Genomic DNA, 18,552 nt, shown 5'->3' on the forward strand with positions numbered 1-18,552 from the left:
TTACTGGAAGTTAGTGGGGCATGTGTGTATGAACCCAAGTCTCTAGGTCAGACTTAGTTTTGCTCCAAGGGACTCTGGTCAGGTAGCAAGTTAGGAGATTTATTGTGGTCTCTGTGCTATCCCTCTGCTAGGCTTTCCTTTCTCCCTTCCCAGCACACTTTCTACCATTCCTTCCCAGCCTCCAGGGTTTCCTATTTGTTCCTGTGGTAAGTCAGGGCATTTCTGGTTTCTAGAATAGAAGAGCTACACCTGACTCTCCTGCCCTCTTACAGGGGAAGTGCTGAAATCCCAACTTTCTTTTTGTGGGAGGTTCTGTCTGTGTTTTTCCATAATTTTTTTGGGGGGAGGGCACAACTGACAATGCTCAGAGGTTACCCCTGACTTTGCACTCAGGAATCCCTCTTGGCTGGCTCAAGGTCCTTAAGGGGTGCTGGGGATTGAACAGGTCACCTCTGTGTAAGGTAAGCACCCTACCCACTGTACTGTGGCTTAGTTCTTAAACAAAGTAACACCACAGTGTGGGCAGATGGGAGGGAGCTGGGTGCCTGACAACACACATCCTGGCTGGCACCTCCAGCTTTGGGGAGAGAGAGAGGTCTGGCTAGGACCTGCCTTTGCTCTCCAGGGTCTCTGGAAACTACTAGCACCCAGAACTGGGGGAAGGAGTAAAAGGTCATTATCTCTTTACCAGATGTCTCCTGAGAAATGGGGCAAGCCCCAAAGCCATTTTTAATTCATGACACCAGTTTGGGGGTCCAAATTCAAAACCCAAAGGCACATGACTTAGTGCTGGGTGCGTACCAGCTGCAGGGCCTGAATGCCCTTCCTACCAGGGGTTTGGCATTCTGAAAACCGCTTTCCAGAGTGACTCTGGCCTGCCTTTCTTTGGAGCCCAATGTGCCCCCCCCCCGTGGGATTTGTTATAAAATCATAGCTGGTGTCTAAGTGGTTTCAATTAGGACTTTAAACCATTACATTAGAAATACCAAAGTATGGATTTGCAAGGGGACTAACAGTCATCTGGAGATACATTTACACACACATAGAAAAATATGCACATATGTATCCAGGCTGATAACTATATACAACAGATAGCAGTACAACATATAATAACATATGTTAAGTAATATGATAACGTATGACAGAAACAAGCGAGGGGTTAACTATATGTTAGACCGCATAGAATGAAATCACATGATGTTACTTTATAATACAAACGAACTATAGCGATTTTAGATAGTTAATACGTATAATGTAAATGATATAATACTAATAATATTATTTACACGCATGGGTATTAGATCGCCCACATTTAACAGAATTTTCTCTTCTCAATTCCCCAGTGAGGCCGAACCAGAACCGGTTCCCGGGTGCTGGTGCGATCTTCATCCCCTCCTTCCCCCATGCCGGCTCTCCGCTTGGCGGTGGATTCCTGGTGGATTCCTGGGCACCCACTGCACACCAGGGAGACCGAGTTCGCAGAGGATCTCTCAGCGAAATCAGAAGCCAGCGAGGGGGATTGGGAGCCACATAACTTCCTAAACCCGAGTCTAGACCCGGGAGAGGCCGCATTGGCGCTGGGTCTGAGCGTTTAATCGTCCCTCTTCTCCTAAAGTGTCACTTTCCAATCTAGACAGCGAGAGAGACGACTTGGAAAATGAAACGCAGGGCTCGAACGTTCCAGAAGCCCTGGGAAGCTGCGACTGCAAGGACAGAAGGAGCCGGCTAAAGGGCTGCAAGGAGCCGCCTCGGAGCTAAGCAAGACGCGCTTCTAGAAATTCGATCTCAGCCGCGCACCTGCCAGCAGGGCAGACTTGAAGGTAATTACGGCCGTTGTTGACTTTTCTGGAGGGGGCGGGGAGGAGAAACTGGGGCGGGGAAGGACGCGTTCTCCCCCAGGGCGGGACGTGCTTTCGAAGGGGTGGCGATGGAGGGGCCTGTCGGTGGCCTACAGTGGCTCACCTCCCTGGCAAACCAAGTCCCAGTGCAGAGGAATTCATTTTCCTCCCGAGTTACCCAGACGCGCAGCCTCCAAAGTCAATGGTCTCCTTTCCGACGGGAACGCGCTGAGCTTCTCCCCAGAGCCCCTGTGTCGGGGCCCCGCGGTTCCCGCGCTCTCAGCTCCTCGCTCCGCATCGGTCCGCGGCGCGCGAGCCGCTTTATTTGCAGTCTGCAACGCCGCGCGTCGGGTTCTCGCGCCTTCGAGAGCGCCCTTAGCCGAGTTGTTCGACAAGCCCTGCCGTCTGCGGGCTCTCACCTTAGAGTCAATATTATCTCAGATGGGCACAATGGAGTGGAATGAAAAGCTAATATTGAACCAATGAGGTCCCTGCCCGCGCCGCCGCGATGCCACGCATTGTGGAGCTGTGCGCGCGGGCGAGCGGCTGGCGGCCCGGCTAAGTACGGGGCGGCGGCGGACCTGGCCTCTGCAGGTCCCAAATGGGGGCTTCGGATGGAGGGCAGGGGGGAATCTCCCGTTGACCAGCGCGGTAGCCTCGGGCCGCGGGTACTTCCCTGAAGGTCCCCGTTGGCCCCAGCTGTCGGCTGCTCCTGTAGGCTCCTAGGGCGGGTCACAAGGGTGCGCGAGGCCGCGAAGAAAGCTGGGCACACGTGGGGGAAACCAAAGTGCCAGCAGGGCCAGCAAGTGCAATTTTGGGTAGCTGGGGACCCCCTCCCCGGAATGTGAGTGTGCCCTTAGAGGTGGGGCAGGGTGAAAACAGCCGTGGACTCTGAACTAGCGAACTGTGTCCTGCCCAAGCGAGCCCACAAAAGGTCGGGGCCGCTGGGATCCACGAAGGTCTTCAGGGCAGAGGGTTTGGTAGGAAACGGGACCCGAGTGCGACAGGCCCTCTCTGGAGTCCGTTAGAAAGCCTCTTCCTCCCTGGGCCTGTCTGTCTGTCTGCTCCTCATTTTCTGGCTAGCTTCCCTGTGTTAAGCAGAGCCAGGCAGAGGCAGGACGCGGGGCAGTAGGGCCGCTGGCGGGCGCGCAAAGCTGGCGGGCGCAGAGACGCTCTGAGAGCACCTCCCGGTCCCTCTGGGTCTCCTGCCTGAGCCTTGAGAGGCTCGGCCTGGGCAACCACGTTCCAGCGCCTCGCAGCGCTGCCTTCAGCCTCACCACGCTCACTCACTAGGTACAGAGTGGTCGATGCTGGTACAAGAGGTTTCTTCCACCAGGGACGAAGCAAGAGGGTCGTTGGGGTGGCAAGTGAGACTTGAGGCCCGGTAAGGTGTTGGTGATAAGGGACAATGGTGGACCAGTGGGGTAGAGCAGTGCGTGGGGACATCTGCCCGAAGAGGATGTGGGGTCCCCGCCGCCTCTTCTCATTTATTGGCTTGAATGTGGGTATCTGGCGTGGACTACGGAGGTGGGGCGGTTCGAGAGTTACACTGGGGCCAGCAAGAGCCGAATGTGCTCCGAGCCACCTGTCTCAGCCCGGGCAAACTCATCTGGGCAATGGGTACCTTCTTAATTCCTTCCACAAGAAATAGTGAGCACAGCGCAGATCTTAGGCAGGGGAGCAGACCTTCTTTTGCACCCCTGATGCTCCTTCCAAGAGAGAAGAATTGAATGGAATGTTCTGAGTTCTAACACCCCACCCCACTCCTGGGGTTCCAAAGAAGCTGGAGAGTGAGAGCAAAAGCTTTGAACGTCTTTCCCATCTACACCCAAGAGCCTTTTTTTTTTTTAAGTCTCAGAACCCAGAAAATGGGGGTGGAGAGAGAGAGAGAGAGAGAGAGAGAGAGAGAGAGAGAGAGAGAGAGAGAGAGAGAGAGAGAGAGAGAAACCCAAACTAAAAGCACCCCAGTCCTGTTCAGCCCAGAAGCACCAGGCAACCAAAGGCCACAGCACTGGGGACTCTAAGGGGGACAGTTTAACAAGCTCACCCACTCGGTTACAGGTTCAGACCCCTGTCTTATGTGTCCACCTCTCTTTTCTGGCTATCACTACAAGGCACCCAGAAACAAGTGTACTGACCAGGCCTTCTCAACCCTTCAGTTGCTGTTGCAAGGAGCGGCCTGCGCAGAGGCTCACGCCTGCCCACGTGCCCAAGGAGGCCACAGCTTAGAGAGTCAGATCTTGAGTGTGGCCACAATGGTCAGAGCTGAGTTTCTGCCTCTGAAAGGTCTGCGGAGACCCAGAGGCCCACAGGCTCCTGTTTCTGCAGTGATACGGAGTGGGGAGCGGGGCGCAGAGGCCAGATCCGGTCCAGACTCTAATCTAAGTCTCCGCTCTCCTCCAGCTGGACGCTTTGATCAGCTCTGCGACCCCAGAAGCCGCCCCGGTCCCACCGCCTTGTCTCCCATAGGGCTGCCCCAGGACGGATGGATGAGGCGCGCGCGCGCCCCAGGAGGAAGAGGCACCCCTCGGCCGCGCCCGACGGGCTCGCGACCTTTAGTCACCTCCGCAACCATCACCTAGACCCCCCCCACCCCCGTCTCCGGGCCTTCAGGACCCGCCACGAGGGGGCGTTGAGTGGGGAGAAATCACCCCCCCGGACCTCAGTTCTTTCGAGTTTCCCCTCGGACGGGCCTCGCGGAATGGAGGCCCCATTTGCGCGCTAGGCGGCAGGGACTCGGGTTAGGTCGTCTCGGCCTTTTCAGAAACCGCCTCCCGCCCTCCTTGGCTCCCTCCCTCGAATGAGTTTGGGCATGGGGAGTGTTTGCATGCATGTGAGTATGTATGTGAGTGCTGTATGTAAGACTGTGCATATGTGTGAGTGTGCATGTATTAAAGTATGTATACACACACGTGTAAGTATAGGTAGGTGTGTGCCTGTGAGTCCTTTCCTTCGTCCTTCCAGTGGAGCTGAATTCTAGCTCGAGCCGGAGAAGGGACGCGTTTCCCAGTCATCCTTTCCTTCTCCCACGCCCTTTCCCGGCCCTCTCGCGATCCTGGCAGGATCTTGGCCATGGGGCGCAACCCCAGCCCTCCGCGGGGTGCTCGGAGTTCCGCGAACGAGGACGCCTGGCCCGGCCTTCGCCACTAGGCGCCGCTGCGAGCACGCCGATCGGGTCGGGGCAGCCGAGAGCCGCCTCTGCGGGTGAGGCCAGAAAAAGGGTTTTCCTTAAAGGACCCCATTTAAACGTGTCTAAAAGGTAGTCGGTCTCCCCAGGCCCCCCTCACCGCCGCCCAGCGCTTTCCGCGAGGCTGGGAATCTCAGTGGTTGGAGGAATTTCTTTACCCGCAGCCCCAAAGCCTGCGACCAAGTTCAGTCTCCTCCGAAATCCGCGCTTCCCGCCTGGCTGGCCGGCGCGCACCACCCGCTCCCCGGACGCTTGCAGCAAAGAGCCGAAACTGCCGCGACCCAGAGGGCATCGCGGATGGGCAAGACCCCACCAGCCCCAAGGCCTACTGAGAACTAATAGTTAAGGGCTCGTCGATCGGGCGCCCAGCACTTTCTCCTCCCAAAGACTCTGCCGAAGAGACCGATGCTCTCCTTTCACAGCGGTGCAGGGAGGTACCCCCGTTTCTGCAGAGTCGGTATATAAATTAGAAGGTGCTGCTGTTTGCTTCTCCAAAGGCAGCAGGCTGGGTGGAAAAGGGCATTCAGTCATACGAGGACCCCCTACCCCTCTAATACATTCCCTTTGATGCCTTTCTCTCTTGGCCTCTGATCCTAACATTTCCCCTGGGTAATTGGGGAGACCAGGGAGAGGTTTCGTCCTGGCAGGAGTGTGAGACTGGTAATCACTGAGTATTTGCACAATATATTGTTTGGCTCCACACACAGACAGCCCAGAGCCCGGAAGGTGGTAATAGCAGCAACCAGACCACGCAGACAGGAGGTTACTTTTCTAGCTCAAGATATGTTGGACACTGAGCACTTGGCTGGACTTAACCTCTTGAACAAGGCCCAAGTGCCTATTACTGATCCCCACTTTACAGAAGAAAAACAGAGGCACCAGAAAGTCAGATAAGGTGCCCAAAGTGACCTAGGCAGGATTTTTTCTTTTTTTTTTTTTTAACGGGGCCAGGTTTATTAAGCTAGAATGTGCTACAGCAAATTGTTCTTGCAGTATAGACAGCTCCGTGTCTGGGAAAAGGCAAACAAGGGGTCAGTACCATGGCAGGAAGTGGAAGGTTACAGTTGTCCCCAAAAGCCTTTTCCTGCTCTTATCAGCTTTGAAAGCAGCACTGGTGAGATTTTTTTTTTTTTACCGACTTCAAGATGGAGGTCGGGAGAGATTTGCAGTGTCACCCAAGATCTCCCCCACCAGGAAGTGTCTCTCGGAGACTGGAACCTCCTTAAGTCCAGTCCAGCCACTGCTGCTGGCAGATAGTTCCCCCATCTATACAGCCCCACCCACAGCCACTTGGTTCCTAGTGAGCCATGGGGGGGGGGCGGGGGTGTCTTTAAGATGAAGCCCACAAATCCCCTCCTGACTGCCCCTTTCATGGCACTGTCAGGTACTTCACTGAAAACCAGCCTTCCAGGGCCGGGCAGGGACAAAGGAGGGCCACATTTTGCAGGGCCCAAGGCCACTAGGTGAATGAGTGGCAGCCTCGTGGTCCAAGAAATGGGGGCAAGAGGCGCTGGAAGTCTGAGTGGGGCCAGAGTGCCTCGGGCCAGCCTGCCTGCCCAGTTAATGAGTTACTCTCTTAGTTAATTCCCCAGCATGCAGGCAGCTAGGCCAGGCTACTCAATCCTTTCCAGCTCCTTAGGTCAGGGCGCATGAATTAGCATAGATTACTGGGCTCCCAGGGCACCCATGGGGCCAGACTACCCCTCTCTGCCTAAACTGGTTTCTCTCTTGTGGGCTAAGCTAGGCTGAATCCTGGGTGTGCCTGACGAGGGAAATTGGCAGAGATAGGCACCCTCCCCCTGGTCCACCTATAGGCTAAACCTGGCCCTCTCCTGGGCCAGACCTCTGCAAAAATGAGGGCCAGAGGAGTTGAGGCAAGAGACACTCCAGCTATGTGTCACTACGCCCCAGCCCTGCCACAGAGTCTGTCCTAGAGGATCACACACTTCTTCAGGACACTCCTGACCAAAGAGGAAAGGTATTTAAGAGAGAAGGACCCAGCAGACAGTCGGACTTGCTCTTGGATTTGGTTTGGGGGCCACATCCAGTGATACTGCCAGGCCGACTTCCAGCTCAGTGCTGGGTCAGCTGAAGGCCAGAGGGGGAACCAGTCACTCCCAGAGGCTCCAGGGCTAGGGTGGGATGTGGGGATCCTGAGCTCCTGCACTCTAGCCAGCCCTTTGAGGCCAGAGTCAGAGGGTTTTAAAAGAGGGAAAGACATATCTGGATCACACATTGCCTCATACTGATTGATTCCTTCTCCCCTCCAGTCATCTACTCTCACATCCTCTTCCAGGATCACAAACAAGAGCTTAGGAAGAAAGCTAGGCAAGGCAGTTAGTACCATCTGTTTACCTGAGCTGGACCTCAGGCTCCCTCTGAAGGGTGAGTAGGAGCCTGCCCCTCCAGCCCTCCTATAGAAGGAGATCCTTGCCCTCTGCCTACAGGACCTGGTGTCTAAAGCTGGCTGCAATTTTCCTGCTGGCCTTGAAAAGGAAAGGCTGACTCTTTTCCACCCCAGGCACTTAGACTGGTTCAGTTCAAGGCACCCTCCACCCCCAAGTTTTTCCAATGGCCTCAAGGCCCAGTGGAGAGCAACTGTACAATCTGGAAGCATTGTTCTTTGGAACAGGAGGGTCAGGTCTCAGGAAATGGTGTCTTTGGGTGCCACCACCCCCCCCCACACACACACACCCAAGAGGCTCTGGGAATGGCCTGTATCTGTGGGCCTGGGGTAAATAAAGAAGGTCCCTACAAAGACAATTCTACCGGAGCCCACTAAAGAAAGGCCTGGCCGTGGTGCAATCAGATGCAGGCATCAAAGTATATAGCTTCCTGGGGGTGAGAGGGAGCCCAGGTTCAAGCCAATCTCAGATACACCCTATGTGCCCTGTGTTTGTCCTGTTCCAGGGAGGGCTGGAGCAGGAAAACATGTTATGTGGGTCCCTTGATGAAGCCAGGGCCACAGACAGCCCCAGAAATCAGACTTACTTCCACTGCTGTCTGGAGGGTTTCCCCAAAAGGGGTCTGTGTACTCCCACCCCATACCAATAGGATACCTGAAATAGACAAGCTGGGAAGCTGACAGGCAGGGACAGAAAGCCCTCAGCTGGAGTCAGAAAGGATGTGGGGATGGTCAGGTAGTGAAGGGAAGTGTAGAGGTGACCCAGTGGATGTCCTAAAGCACCACGGGGCTGGACAAATGAACAGGAAAGGAGCCTTGATCACTGGCTTCTCTCTCCTCACCCTCAACTTTCCCTGTGTCTCAGGCAATCTAGTCACCAACACAAGCATTTCGCCCTCTGGAAGAGAAGTGACAGGGGCCTTAAGTAATAGAGTTAAAGGACACCAGATTTTTTTTTTAATCATTAATTGTAAAAGTGTAAAATACCTGCTGGTACTCCACTTTAGAAAAATGTAATTGGCAAAAAGAAAAAAGGAGAGAGAGAGAGAGAGGAAAAAAGAGGCGGCTGATGAATAGATAATAGACCCTTAACCACCAATAAACAGAGAGCAGCGCCAGCAGCCTGGGATGTGATCATAATTATGCCGCAGCGTGAGCCAATGGGGATGAGGGAACGCGATCCTAAAATCATCCCAAAACCCAAGGCGAGCTTGAAAATGCGGACACGGCTCAGGAGCGGAGACGAGATCTGTCGTTCCTACTTTCGAGACCCGGGTTTGGAAGGTAACCCTCGCTTAGCACGACAGATGGCAGAATAATAATAGCAATAAACAACAACAACAATAATATAACGGCAGTAATAATAACAACCAATAAAAATGATCAAGAATGATAGCAGGATAGACATTCATTGATCCCTTGACCTTAGACTCCCCCAAAATAGCTCCTACCCCCAAATAATTAACCCAAGAGAGAGTTGGAGTGGTGGTGGAACGAGAACTCTTTCAGACAAAAAAAGAACGGCGAGAGGCCCCCCGTGGGGGAGAGCGGGCGCGAGTTGACGCCCCACCAAAGGCAGAGGTCGTGGTCTCCCGTCTCAATTTGCAACGGACGCTCGGGACCCCGGGCCACCGCACTCCGGGACCCCGAGGCTTGGCGCGGCTGGAGGACTCCCCCTTCCACCCAGTCCCGCTCCCTCCTCGCTCGGCCTCGCCTCCGAAGCAGCCGGCGGCATCCCTGGGGGTGGGGCTGCTGGCACGCGTGGGCCCCGTTAGTTCTGTCCACGACTCTGCCCAGCCCGCTTACCCGCGCGCGCACTCGCAGCTCCCGGGGACTCCGGAGCGAGCTGCTCCCCCGACGTCGGGCCGCGGGGCTTGGGAGGAGGCAGCGACGGCTGAGCGCGAGGAGTCTGGGAATCGGTGGGTCCGTCGGCCCCGGGGCTCGGGCGCAGCCAGTGGGCGATCCCGGGAGCGGCGCGGGCCGGGACTTGGTTGGGAACCGGGGTGCACGTAGTGAGGGTGGAGGAAGAGGAGACGATCGAGGGGGAGGAAGTGGGGGAAAAAAGGAGGAGGAGGAGAAGGAAGCAGAAGAGGAGGAGGAGGAAGAGGAGGAGGGGGAAAGGAGACGGGGAAGAAATCGAAGGAAGAGGCGGCGGCGAAGGAGGAGCGGCGGCGGCTGCGGGCGCGGCGGGACGCGGGGAGCGAGGCGCGCGCGGCTCGGCCGGGACCGCGGCGCCGACTCCGTTCCACTCTCGGCCCGGATCCAGGCCTCCGGGTTCCCAGGCGCTCGCCTCCCTCTGACGCACTTTAAAGAGTCTCCCCCCTTCCACCTCGGGGCGAGTAATAGCGACCAATCATCAAGCCATTTACCAGGCTTCGGAGGAAGCTGTTTATGTGATCCCCGCACTAATTAGGCTCATGAACTAACAAATCGTTTGCACAACTTGTGAAGAAGCGAACACTTCCATGGATTGTCCTTGGACTTAGGGCGCCCTGCCCGCCTTTTGCAGAGGAGAGAAAACTTTTTTTTTTGGCCTCCCCCGAGAAACTCCCCCCCCTCCTCCCAACCTCTAACTCCGATTCCCCCACCCCCCCACGCCATCACGCCAAAAAAAAAAAAAATACCCCAATCCACGCCTGCAAATTCTTCTGGAAGGATTTTTCCCCTCTCTCCAGGTTGGGCGCATTTGGTGCAAGTCTCCGGCTCCTCGGCGCTGCCGCTCCCTCCCCCTTCCCCCTCCTTTCCTTTTTCCTCTCCTTTCCTTTCTTTCTCCCTTTCCTCCCCCACCCCACCCCCGCCCCGCCAGTCCCCGATTCTCGTCGGTCCTCGCCGCGGGCCAGCGGGCGGCGAAGGCAGCGCGGCGCGGACGCCGGGAGCCGGGAGCCCCGGGCGCCCGCTCCTCGGCGCAGCATGTTCCAGCCGGCGCCCAAGCGCTGCTTCACCATCGAGTCGCTGGTGGCCAAGGACAGTCCCCTGCCCGCCTCGCGCTCCGAGGACCCCATCCGCCCCGCGGCGCTCAGCTACGCCAACTCCAGCCCCATCAACCCGTTCCTCAACGGCTTCCACTCGGCCGCCGCCGCCGCCGCCGCCGGCAGGGGCGTGTACTCCAACCCGGACTTGGTGTTCGCCGAGGCGGTCTCGCACCCGCCCAACCCCGCCGTGCCGGTGCACCCGGTGCCGCCGCCGCACGCCCTGGCCGCCCACCCCTTGCCCTCCTCGCACTCGCCACACCCCCTCTTCGCCTCGCAGCAGCGGGACCCGTCCACCTTCTACCCTTGGCTCATCCATCGCTACCGGTATCTGGGCCACCGCTTCCAAGGTACGTGCCACGTCGCAGGGCTGCGGCGCGCCGCCTCCCGCGCGGCCCCCCGGCCTGCTCGGCTCGGGACGCGCGCCTGGCTGGCGAGGCCTGCGCGGAGGTCGCCTCGGGCTCGGCCCTCGCTCGCTCGATCGTTCGTTTATTCGTTCGGAAACGGGGGGCTGCGAGGGTCCGCTCGCGCGCGCGCCGAGTCCCGGATCTTTCAGCTCGAGATCGGGACGGGGTGCTCAGGCCTGCGGGTGGCTTGACCCTGGGCAGAGCGACGTGGCCCTGAAGTGAAGTTGTCCCCGAGTGTTCTGCGTTGGATTGCTTATGCTAGTCGGGACAACCCGGCCGGCTAAGGAGGCCCGGCGGGGCTCGCGGGACCCCCAGCTTTGGCGTGTGCTCACCCCGCGAAGCTCACCCCGCCTGGGCCCCCAGGCCCGCGCCGGGCCCGGCAGCTAGATTCGCTGTCCCCAGCCTTCGATCCCGTTCGCCGCGCGCTTGGAGCTGCTCTGCACACCCGCCGCTTCCCGGGCTTCCGACCCCCGTGGGGCGGTGAGGGGACCTGCGTGTCCCCCGACCTGAGTCTTTTACTTCTCTTCTTCTGCGGCCCCGGGCGCAAAGAGACGCGACGCGGCTGGGTTAGAAGCGTCCCGGGCTCGGGGCCCGACGCGCTCTGCTCGAGCTGCTGCTGCAAAGGGCGCCGCGCGGCCGCGGCCAGAAGGCAGGTTCAGTTCTGGTTTTGTTTTGGTTTTTTTTAATTTTTTGTTGTTGGGAAAGAAATGAACCGAGCCCGGGTACGGGCTGGAGCGGGGAATATTTGTTTGGGTGTTATTTCCGTGCCATGGAACAACAACAACGTGTTGGCTTTTTTTTCTTCTTCCCTGTGCGTGGGGGGTGGGAGGAAAGTTAAAACTCCAGAAAAGGGGCGCGTAGGCATTGAGCGGTGGGAGCCGGGAGAAAGAGCCTGGTCCTCCTCGGGGCTGCCGATCAATACTCCGCAACGGGTTCAGCCCTTAACCCTTGGCTTTCCTGCTGGAAGGCGCCCTCGCGGAAATGTCTTATACACCCCCCAATTTAAAAAACAAAACCAACCCCCAAAGCACCTTTCACCCTAGTTCCGCTTCAGATCGGTCTCGTTTCCCGCCAGAACTGCCTGCTTGTTTTCCTTTGGGTTTCAGGAGAGGAGGGAATTCGTTCCTCGCTTATAACGAGTGAACCCCCAAGTCAGTATCTTTGATCCCCCCCCCCCATGCCCTGCCAGCCATGCTCCGGGCTCCACTTTCTAGGCCTGGAGGACCCGGGATCTTCCGGGGCGCGGGCGACTCCTTTGGGTGTGGGCGAGCAGGCACCTCGGTTCTGATCCCTTTACTCGCGCGCGGCTCCCAGTTCTCTGGAGCGGGGCAGCTGAAGAGCCGGGCCCTTGTCGGCGGCGACAGAGGAGGCAGAACTGGGCTCACCTTGGGCTCATCCTGAGCAAGATTTGGGTTCTGGCAGGGATGCAAAGATAGCCCTGCAGCGCCGGTGCTCGGAGCAGAAAGCTAAATAATTTTTAAAAAGAAGTGCCCGGGTGAACTCCGCAGCGCACCCCCGCCCCTCCTCACCCACAGGGTCAAAGTTTCTGGAGAGGTGAGGAGGCAGAGAGAACCGTTTCTTGGGGTCCTGGGCCCCCATCCCCAGCGGCCTCTGCCGCCTCCTCCTTAGCGCGGGACTCCTCCCGTAGGTGCCCCGGCTTCAAAGTCAGCCGAGGATAGAACGCGGAGGTGGGATTCGCAGGGGTCGTGCGGTGGCTGCGGCCCAGACACGACCCACGATCGGGGCCGGCGGCTGCATTGGTGACCCCCCAAGACCGGCTTGGGCGGGCCATTGGCCCAGACCGGGCCGATCCGAGCGGGCACGCGAAGGTCTGGAGCGCGCGGCCCGCTCCAGCCCGGCTCGGGAGAAGCTCATGGCCCGGGAGGCCTGGGCGGCCTTCGCTAATGGGACTTCTGCTGTGTTCCCCGCAGGGAACGACACAAGTCCCGAGAGCTTCCTTTTGCACAACGCTCTGGCCCGAAAGCCGAAGCGGATCCGAACGGCTTTTTCCCCATCCCAGCTTCTGAGGCTGGAACACGCCTTCGAGAAGAACCACTACGTGGTGGGCGCCGAGCGGAAGCAGCTGGCGCACAGTCTCAGCCTCACAGAAACTCAGGTGAGCCGGACCCGGAATGGCGACTTCCCCAGCCCAAAGCTCTGAACCCCAAAAGCTGGCACAGCGGCCTGCGTGGAGCCCAGACCGATATCTGGGCACGGAGCTGGGCAGCTGGCCCCACGCGTGCGCTCAGGATATATGTCCAGGTGTGCGCGTCCCTGGAACTGTAAGGAACCACCCAACCCTGGCTCAGGAGGGCCTGGCTCAGCCGCTCTTTCTGCCGGGGCACAATTTGCAACTCCCGGTTAGGAACTTCCAGCACATTTTGGGAGTCTAGCTCAGAGTTTGGCCGCTCTGCTGGGATCCACAAAGAGGGTGCGCATTGCAGGGTGTCAGGAATGGGAGCGTTTCACGGGACCAGTAGTTGGGTACAGGGTAAATTCTGTTCAGGGCAAATTCTGTCGCCCCCTTCCAGCAATGGCTTCTGTTTCTGCCCTCGAGGGGGTCAGAGAATCCGAGAGAAGGCCTGACTTCCTGGGTGCGTCGTTGAATCAGGGAAACCAAGCTTCGCAGAGGGGCACTTGCGCTCCCCGGCCCGGAGGCAGTCTGGTTTAGGCCTGCCCGGGGCGGGGAGGGGGTTTAGGACTGCAGTGGGGGGCTACTGTACATTGAGCTGCTGGGCGGGGTCAGAGTTCCCCTCAAACTGTAAAGCTTTTGGGCAGATTAAGTTGTAACACCTTTTCTGGGAGGCGCCCCTGAGGTCGAGGGCTTTTGTTTTAAGACGCCCCCCTCGGACAAAATCGCTGAGGGCCTCGCGGCTCGGTGCGGGGCACGGGTGCGGGCGCGGCCGGCGGGTTTCTCCCGTCTTTGTCCGCCTCGCTGCCCACGCCGCCTGCAGCCTTTGTGTGCGTGTCAAGCCCCTAGCGCACCGCCGCGCGCCTTGGGCGAGCGCCGGGGAGAAATGAACCGTCCTCCCCCTCAATTAGCAAACTCAAAGCAAATTAAACTCTGCCTTGTGTTCCCTCTCCGCTTTTTTCAAGGGGGCACTTTGGGGGACTGGGCGTAGGGGAGAGAAACCGGGACCTGGATCGGCCACCTCAAAGGAGGGATTGCAGCGGACCCCCAGGAGTCTCTGGGGCTGCTGTCACCGTTGGACAGGCCCAGGGGTCTGGGAGGTGCAGTCACTTCCATTGCCGTCACCCCTATCGCCCTGACGGGGATTTGGAGCCCTGTTACTGCCCGGTTGGGACTAGGGAACCGTCACCCAGCTTTCCCAAGGAGAGGGGATCAGAATTGCTGGGACCTGCCTTTCTCTTCCTTCTTCCCATCCTCAAATAGCTGCTTTTGGGAGGCCCTGGCTGCTAGCTCCTCCCTGGACGGAAGTGAAGTGGCCAGAGAGGAGTTTGGCCAGGTCTGTCTAGGGCTGGTGGGACCTAACAAAACCACGTCCCCCTGTCCCTCTCTCTCTTGCTCTCTCTCTCCCCCTTCTCCCTTCAGTTTCTTTCCTCTCTTTTATCCAGCCAGTCAGAAACTTTCACTTTTGATCCCTCTATCCTTGCTGAAAACATGCAGCCCGCTCGATCCCCAGGAAACTGTACCCTGCTATCCCCTACTTTCCCCTTAGGATCCCATCTCTCTGGGCCCCGTTCACTTGGGTGCTGAGGAGCCTAGGGGGCCTGTCTCCCCAGGCGGGCTCTGCAGAGGATGTGCTATATTTAGGTCCCTCTGCCAAACACAGCAGAAAATAGAAAGAACTCGGGCAAGGAAGCAACAGCAGCCCAGGGAGGTCTTTTGTCACCCTGGCTGGGTTAGAGGGTCTCGTGACGCATCTTTGAACATTTTTCTCTGCGCTTATTATTTTTGGTCGTGATGGTCCGTTCTTTGCCAGGTCTTGTACTCACAATGGGGTGGGCAGGGCGAGAAGGGTGCTGTGCCTTGGGAGAGCCAGAGGGCAGGACACCAGATTTCTCACCCAGGGGAGTTAGCAGGGTAGCCCCTATGGGTGCTTATTGCTGGGACAATGGACAGGGGGTCTCAGATCCAGCGCGGAATAGGCAGGGAAGGAAGCGGCTACCAGATGGAGGGCGTCGGGAGAAACTAACCCGCTCCCTCACTTTGCCCCTTCCCCGCAGGTAAAAGTATGGTTTCAGAACCGAAGGACAAAGTTCAAAAGACAGAAGCTGGAGGAAGAAGGCTCCGACTCGCAACAGAAGAAAAAAGGGACGCACCATATTAACCGGTGGAGAATCGCCACCAAACAGGCTAGTCCCGAGGAAATAGATGTGACCTCAGATGATTAAACTCACGGGCGGAACCCCACAGGCATGGACATCACGGAGCAAAACAGAGACCCAGAGAGGAGGAGGAGAAGCAAAAACAACAAACTTCCAAAAACCAAACCAAACCGCACACACACATTCACCGAGAAGGGGAGAAGGGGGTGAGCAAGGCTGCAGTGGAGGCTTGGGGCAAGGAGGGCGCCGAGGACGCAGAGAGCTTCGGGAGCCCAGGCCGTGGGTGCGCCAAGGTGGCAGAGGTCGGAGGCGGCTTCTAGATCAGTGCGTCCCTGACCTAAAGAGGCAGAAAGCGAGTGAGAGCAAGAGAGTGAGAGAGACAGAGTGAGAGACAGGAGAGAGAGAGAAAGAGAGAGAGAGAGCGAGCGAGAGAGAGAGAGAGAGAGAGAGAGAGAGAGAGAGAGAGAGAGAGAGAGAGAGAGAGAGAGAGAGAGAGAGCGAGCCCGATGTGTCAAGGCTGAAAGCATTCTGACAAGGGGAGCTGTCAGTCAAACACCAACTCAGAAAGACCAGATGACTGACAGGTATTCTGTTTATCGCAGTCCGATTAAAAAAATTTTTTTAAAAGATGATAATGATGACATACATACACTCAAAATACAACACCCAACCAAGCACAGGACTTTTGATTTTGCACTTTGCAGTGTTCCCCCACCCATGTTTTAAGGTAATTAGTGATAATAACAATCAAAATTCCATAGCCAACCCTACCCCACACCTGTTCAAAAACTTGAATTGCATGTAGCAGTTGTTGGGTGAATGTCAAAAGACAGAAAATGAAGCGTAGTTTTTTTTATTCCTTTCAAAGACAGGTTCTGTGTGCCTTTTCATTGTTTTATTTTATTTCATTTTATTTTTGGAGAACTGTGCAGTCTGTAAACACTTTTTGATACCTTCTGAAGTCAAAGTGATCGTGAAAGCTAAGTGCAGTAGGCTCAGCATAGTGGTTCTCATACAGAGAAATGGGGAGCAGAATGGGGGTCTGGGGGGTGGGGGAGGGTGCCCAGGAGTCAGGACTGGTGCTAAAAAAAAAACCAACAACCCTAAATTGTATTTCTTGGACATTCCCTTTCCTAACATCCTGGGGCATAAAACCACGAGGTAAACTTTCTCCTGTTAGTGGTTGGAAGTATTGGCTGAGTTCACCCAACCATTCACCGGCAAGGCCCTTCCAAACTGGAAATCGATTGCAGAAACTGATGGACTGTAGTTAGCGGGATGATGTGTTAAGTGTGGTCAGGACATGGTGGCGCGTTTTCAAGCACTGAGTTTCTATTCCAAGATCATAGACTTAACTAAAGAGAGTGACAAATGCTTCCTTAATGTCTTCTATACCAGAATGTAAATATTTTTGTGTTTTGTGTTAATTTGTTAGAATTCTAACACACTATATACTTCCAAGAAGTATGTCAATGTCAATATTTTGTCAATAAAGATTTATCAATATGCCCTCAGAGTAGTTGTCTTGGGAAATTGAAGTGATTTTTTTAAAGCAAAGGTATATATATATATATATATATGTATATGTCTATGTATATAAATATACAATTTGAGAGTGATTCTTCCCACAACCCCCCATGGGATCAAGAAACCCAGTTTAACCTGAGAGATGCATCTGACTGATGGATCCTGGGTATCTTTATTAAGAGATAAGTGTGGAAAAGAAGTTTAGAATACTGTGAGGTTTTCAGGAAATGGAAGGAAGAGGGAAGAGAACTTTTTCAAGCAGCATTCTGCCCATTCCAGGGCTTGGAGAGAGTTTAGTTGGAGTTTCAGGTTCAGAATGCTTAACAGCTAATTATTTTAAAAATTGATATAGTGTTGCATTGAGAATTCTTTTTTCTCAGATGGGGAAAAACACTTAGGACAACTAGAATCTGGACACTTTTAAATGGTTTCTGACTTTAGGCCCCCAAAAGCAAGTTGGTGTATCTCTCCCTTCCTTCCTTCCTTCCTTCCTTCCTTCCTTCCTTCCTTCCTTCCTTCCTTCCTTCCTTCCTTCCTTCCTTCCTTCCTTCCTTCCTAGCTGAGGCCTCAGCGACCTTATAAGGCAAGCATTTGGAGGAACCTTCAACTCTGAATTTTAACATTAAAGAAAAAGTTGTAACTAGTCTGGGAGGAAACTCAGCTCCCCCCTTCTCCCTTCTGGGGGTACGAGGTTGTTTTTGCATGCTTCATTTGCTTCTTATCCTGATAGGCTGCATTAATCAGTTTTATTTCCATTGATAGAGAAACCTCGTCTGTTCAGTTCGAGCTACAAAGCGTCCTGCAGGCTTTTGTGAAAGTGCAAATCAGTTTAAGCAATTATCATACCAGGAATATGAAGGGGAAAGAGGAGGTCTTGCCCAGTGGTCTCCTTTAATCTCTTAATCCACAGATCCAGGGGGGCTGCCTGGACATAATTTAGGACAATCTCCCCACCCTTTACACTGTGATAAGGCCAAGTTACAATGCTGGGCAAAAATACAAGCTTTGTTAACATCCTGCCTTGAAAAGTTAAGATTAGACATTCCGTGCACGTGTGCTACTATAGGGTACTATGGAAATTTTTCTCCCCCCCCTTCTCTCCTCTCTTCTCAGTAGAATCCAATCTCAGTCTCCTTTCCTCCTGCCCCCAACCCTTATCTCTGTCTCTTCTCTCCCATCTTTGTTGCTTAAAAAAAAAAACAACATTTATTTTTGGACCATCATGGTGGTATTACGGTGCTCCCCCGCCCCCCCCTTTAGACTTCCAGGAAGGTGTGTGAGTTACAGCAAAGACTTGATTTGGGGAGATGTCTAGGCCAGAGGGATCCCCAGAACACCCAGGCATCTTGAGGTAGGAGTGGCATGAGGGAATCTTAGAAACTCAAGTGGCCCTTTGAGCTGCTGCTCACCGCAGCCTCAGTGACAGATAGGTACCCTTCACAGTCTCTAGTATGCCTTGTAGCTCTTCTTCCAATGATAAGTTTTGATGCTTTCTTCCCCCAAAGCCAAACTTACCTTCCAACTCAATCACAGATCTGTTACAATTCAGTCTGGATTGTCCAGAAAAAAAAAAAGTTTGCTTCCCAACTTCAAAAAAAAAATAAAACAGATTTCTGTAGGGACATAAAGTCGCCGTCTTCTTTATTTTTTAAGTACAAGAAAAGGGGGAGGGCGATGAAGTTTTTTGGGGTAAAAGTCCTATGTAGTGTAACAGCAATAAAATCATCAGAGAATACTATTAGCTTTGGAAAAAAAAAACCTAAAAGCTTTATTACAAACCAAGCTTTGAAAATAGGGGGGATTAGACGGCTGAAAGGGTCCCACAATGGTATGAAGAAAAGGTTTCATGCTAATGAGGTTAATGCCCTTTGTATCTCGGGCCTCCACATCTTCATTACGTGCTATCTCGGGCTGCACGGCGCGGCTCAGA

General features: G+C 55.2%; 1 protein-coding gene across 2 annotated transcripts; it reads left to right on the plus strand.

The window, feature by feature from the left end:
- Positions 1–10,339: 10,339 nt before the first annotated feature.
- Positions 10,340–15,161, plus strand: EMX2 (empty spiracles homeobox 2). Of its 2 annotated transcripts, XM_049764526.1 has the most exons (3): positions 10,340–10,748; positions 12,737–12,921; positions 14,994–15,161. In XM_049764526.1, exons 1-3 carry the CDS (start codon positions 10,340–10,342, stop codon positions 15,159–15,161), a joined length of 762 nt encoding a protein of 253 aa, XP_049620483.1. The 2 variants fall into 2 exon arrangements, with proteins under 2 accessions (XP_049620483.1, XP_049620484.1); XM_049764527.1 differs by lacking the exon at positions 12,737–12,921 and having other exon boundaries at positions 14,994–15,097.
- Positions 15,162–18,552: the final 3,391 nt, after the last annotated feature.

The sequence above is a fragment of the Suncus etruscus genome, chromosome 17, assembly GCF_024139225.1.
Source record: "Suncus etruscus isolate mSunEtr1 chromosome 17, mSunEtr1.pri.cur, whole genome shotgun sequence".
Taxonomy (NCBI): domain Eukaryota; kingdom Metazoa; phylum Chordata; class Mammalia; order Eulipotyphla; family Soricidae; genus Suncus; species Suncus etruscus.

What these genes read in the sequence shown, in the direction of transcription:
- EMX2 (XM_049764526.1), top strand. Translation starts at nt 10,340, where the DNA reads ATGTTCCAGCCGGCGCCCAAGCGCTGCTTCACCATCGAGTCGCTGGTG. An exon ending in TCTGGGCCACCGCTTCCAAG is followed by an intron (nt 10,749 to 12,736) that starts GTACGTGCCACG and finishes TGTTCCCCGCAG; the next exon opens with GGAACGACACAAGTCCCGAG. An exon ending in TCAGCCTCACAGAAACTCAG is followed by an intron (nt 12,922 to 14,993) that starts GTGAGCCGGACC and finishes CCTTCCCCGCAG; the next exon opens with GTAAAAGTATGGTTTCAGAA.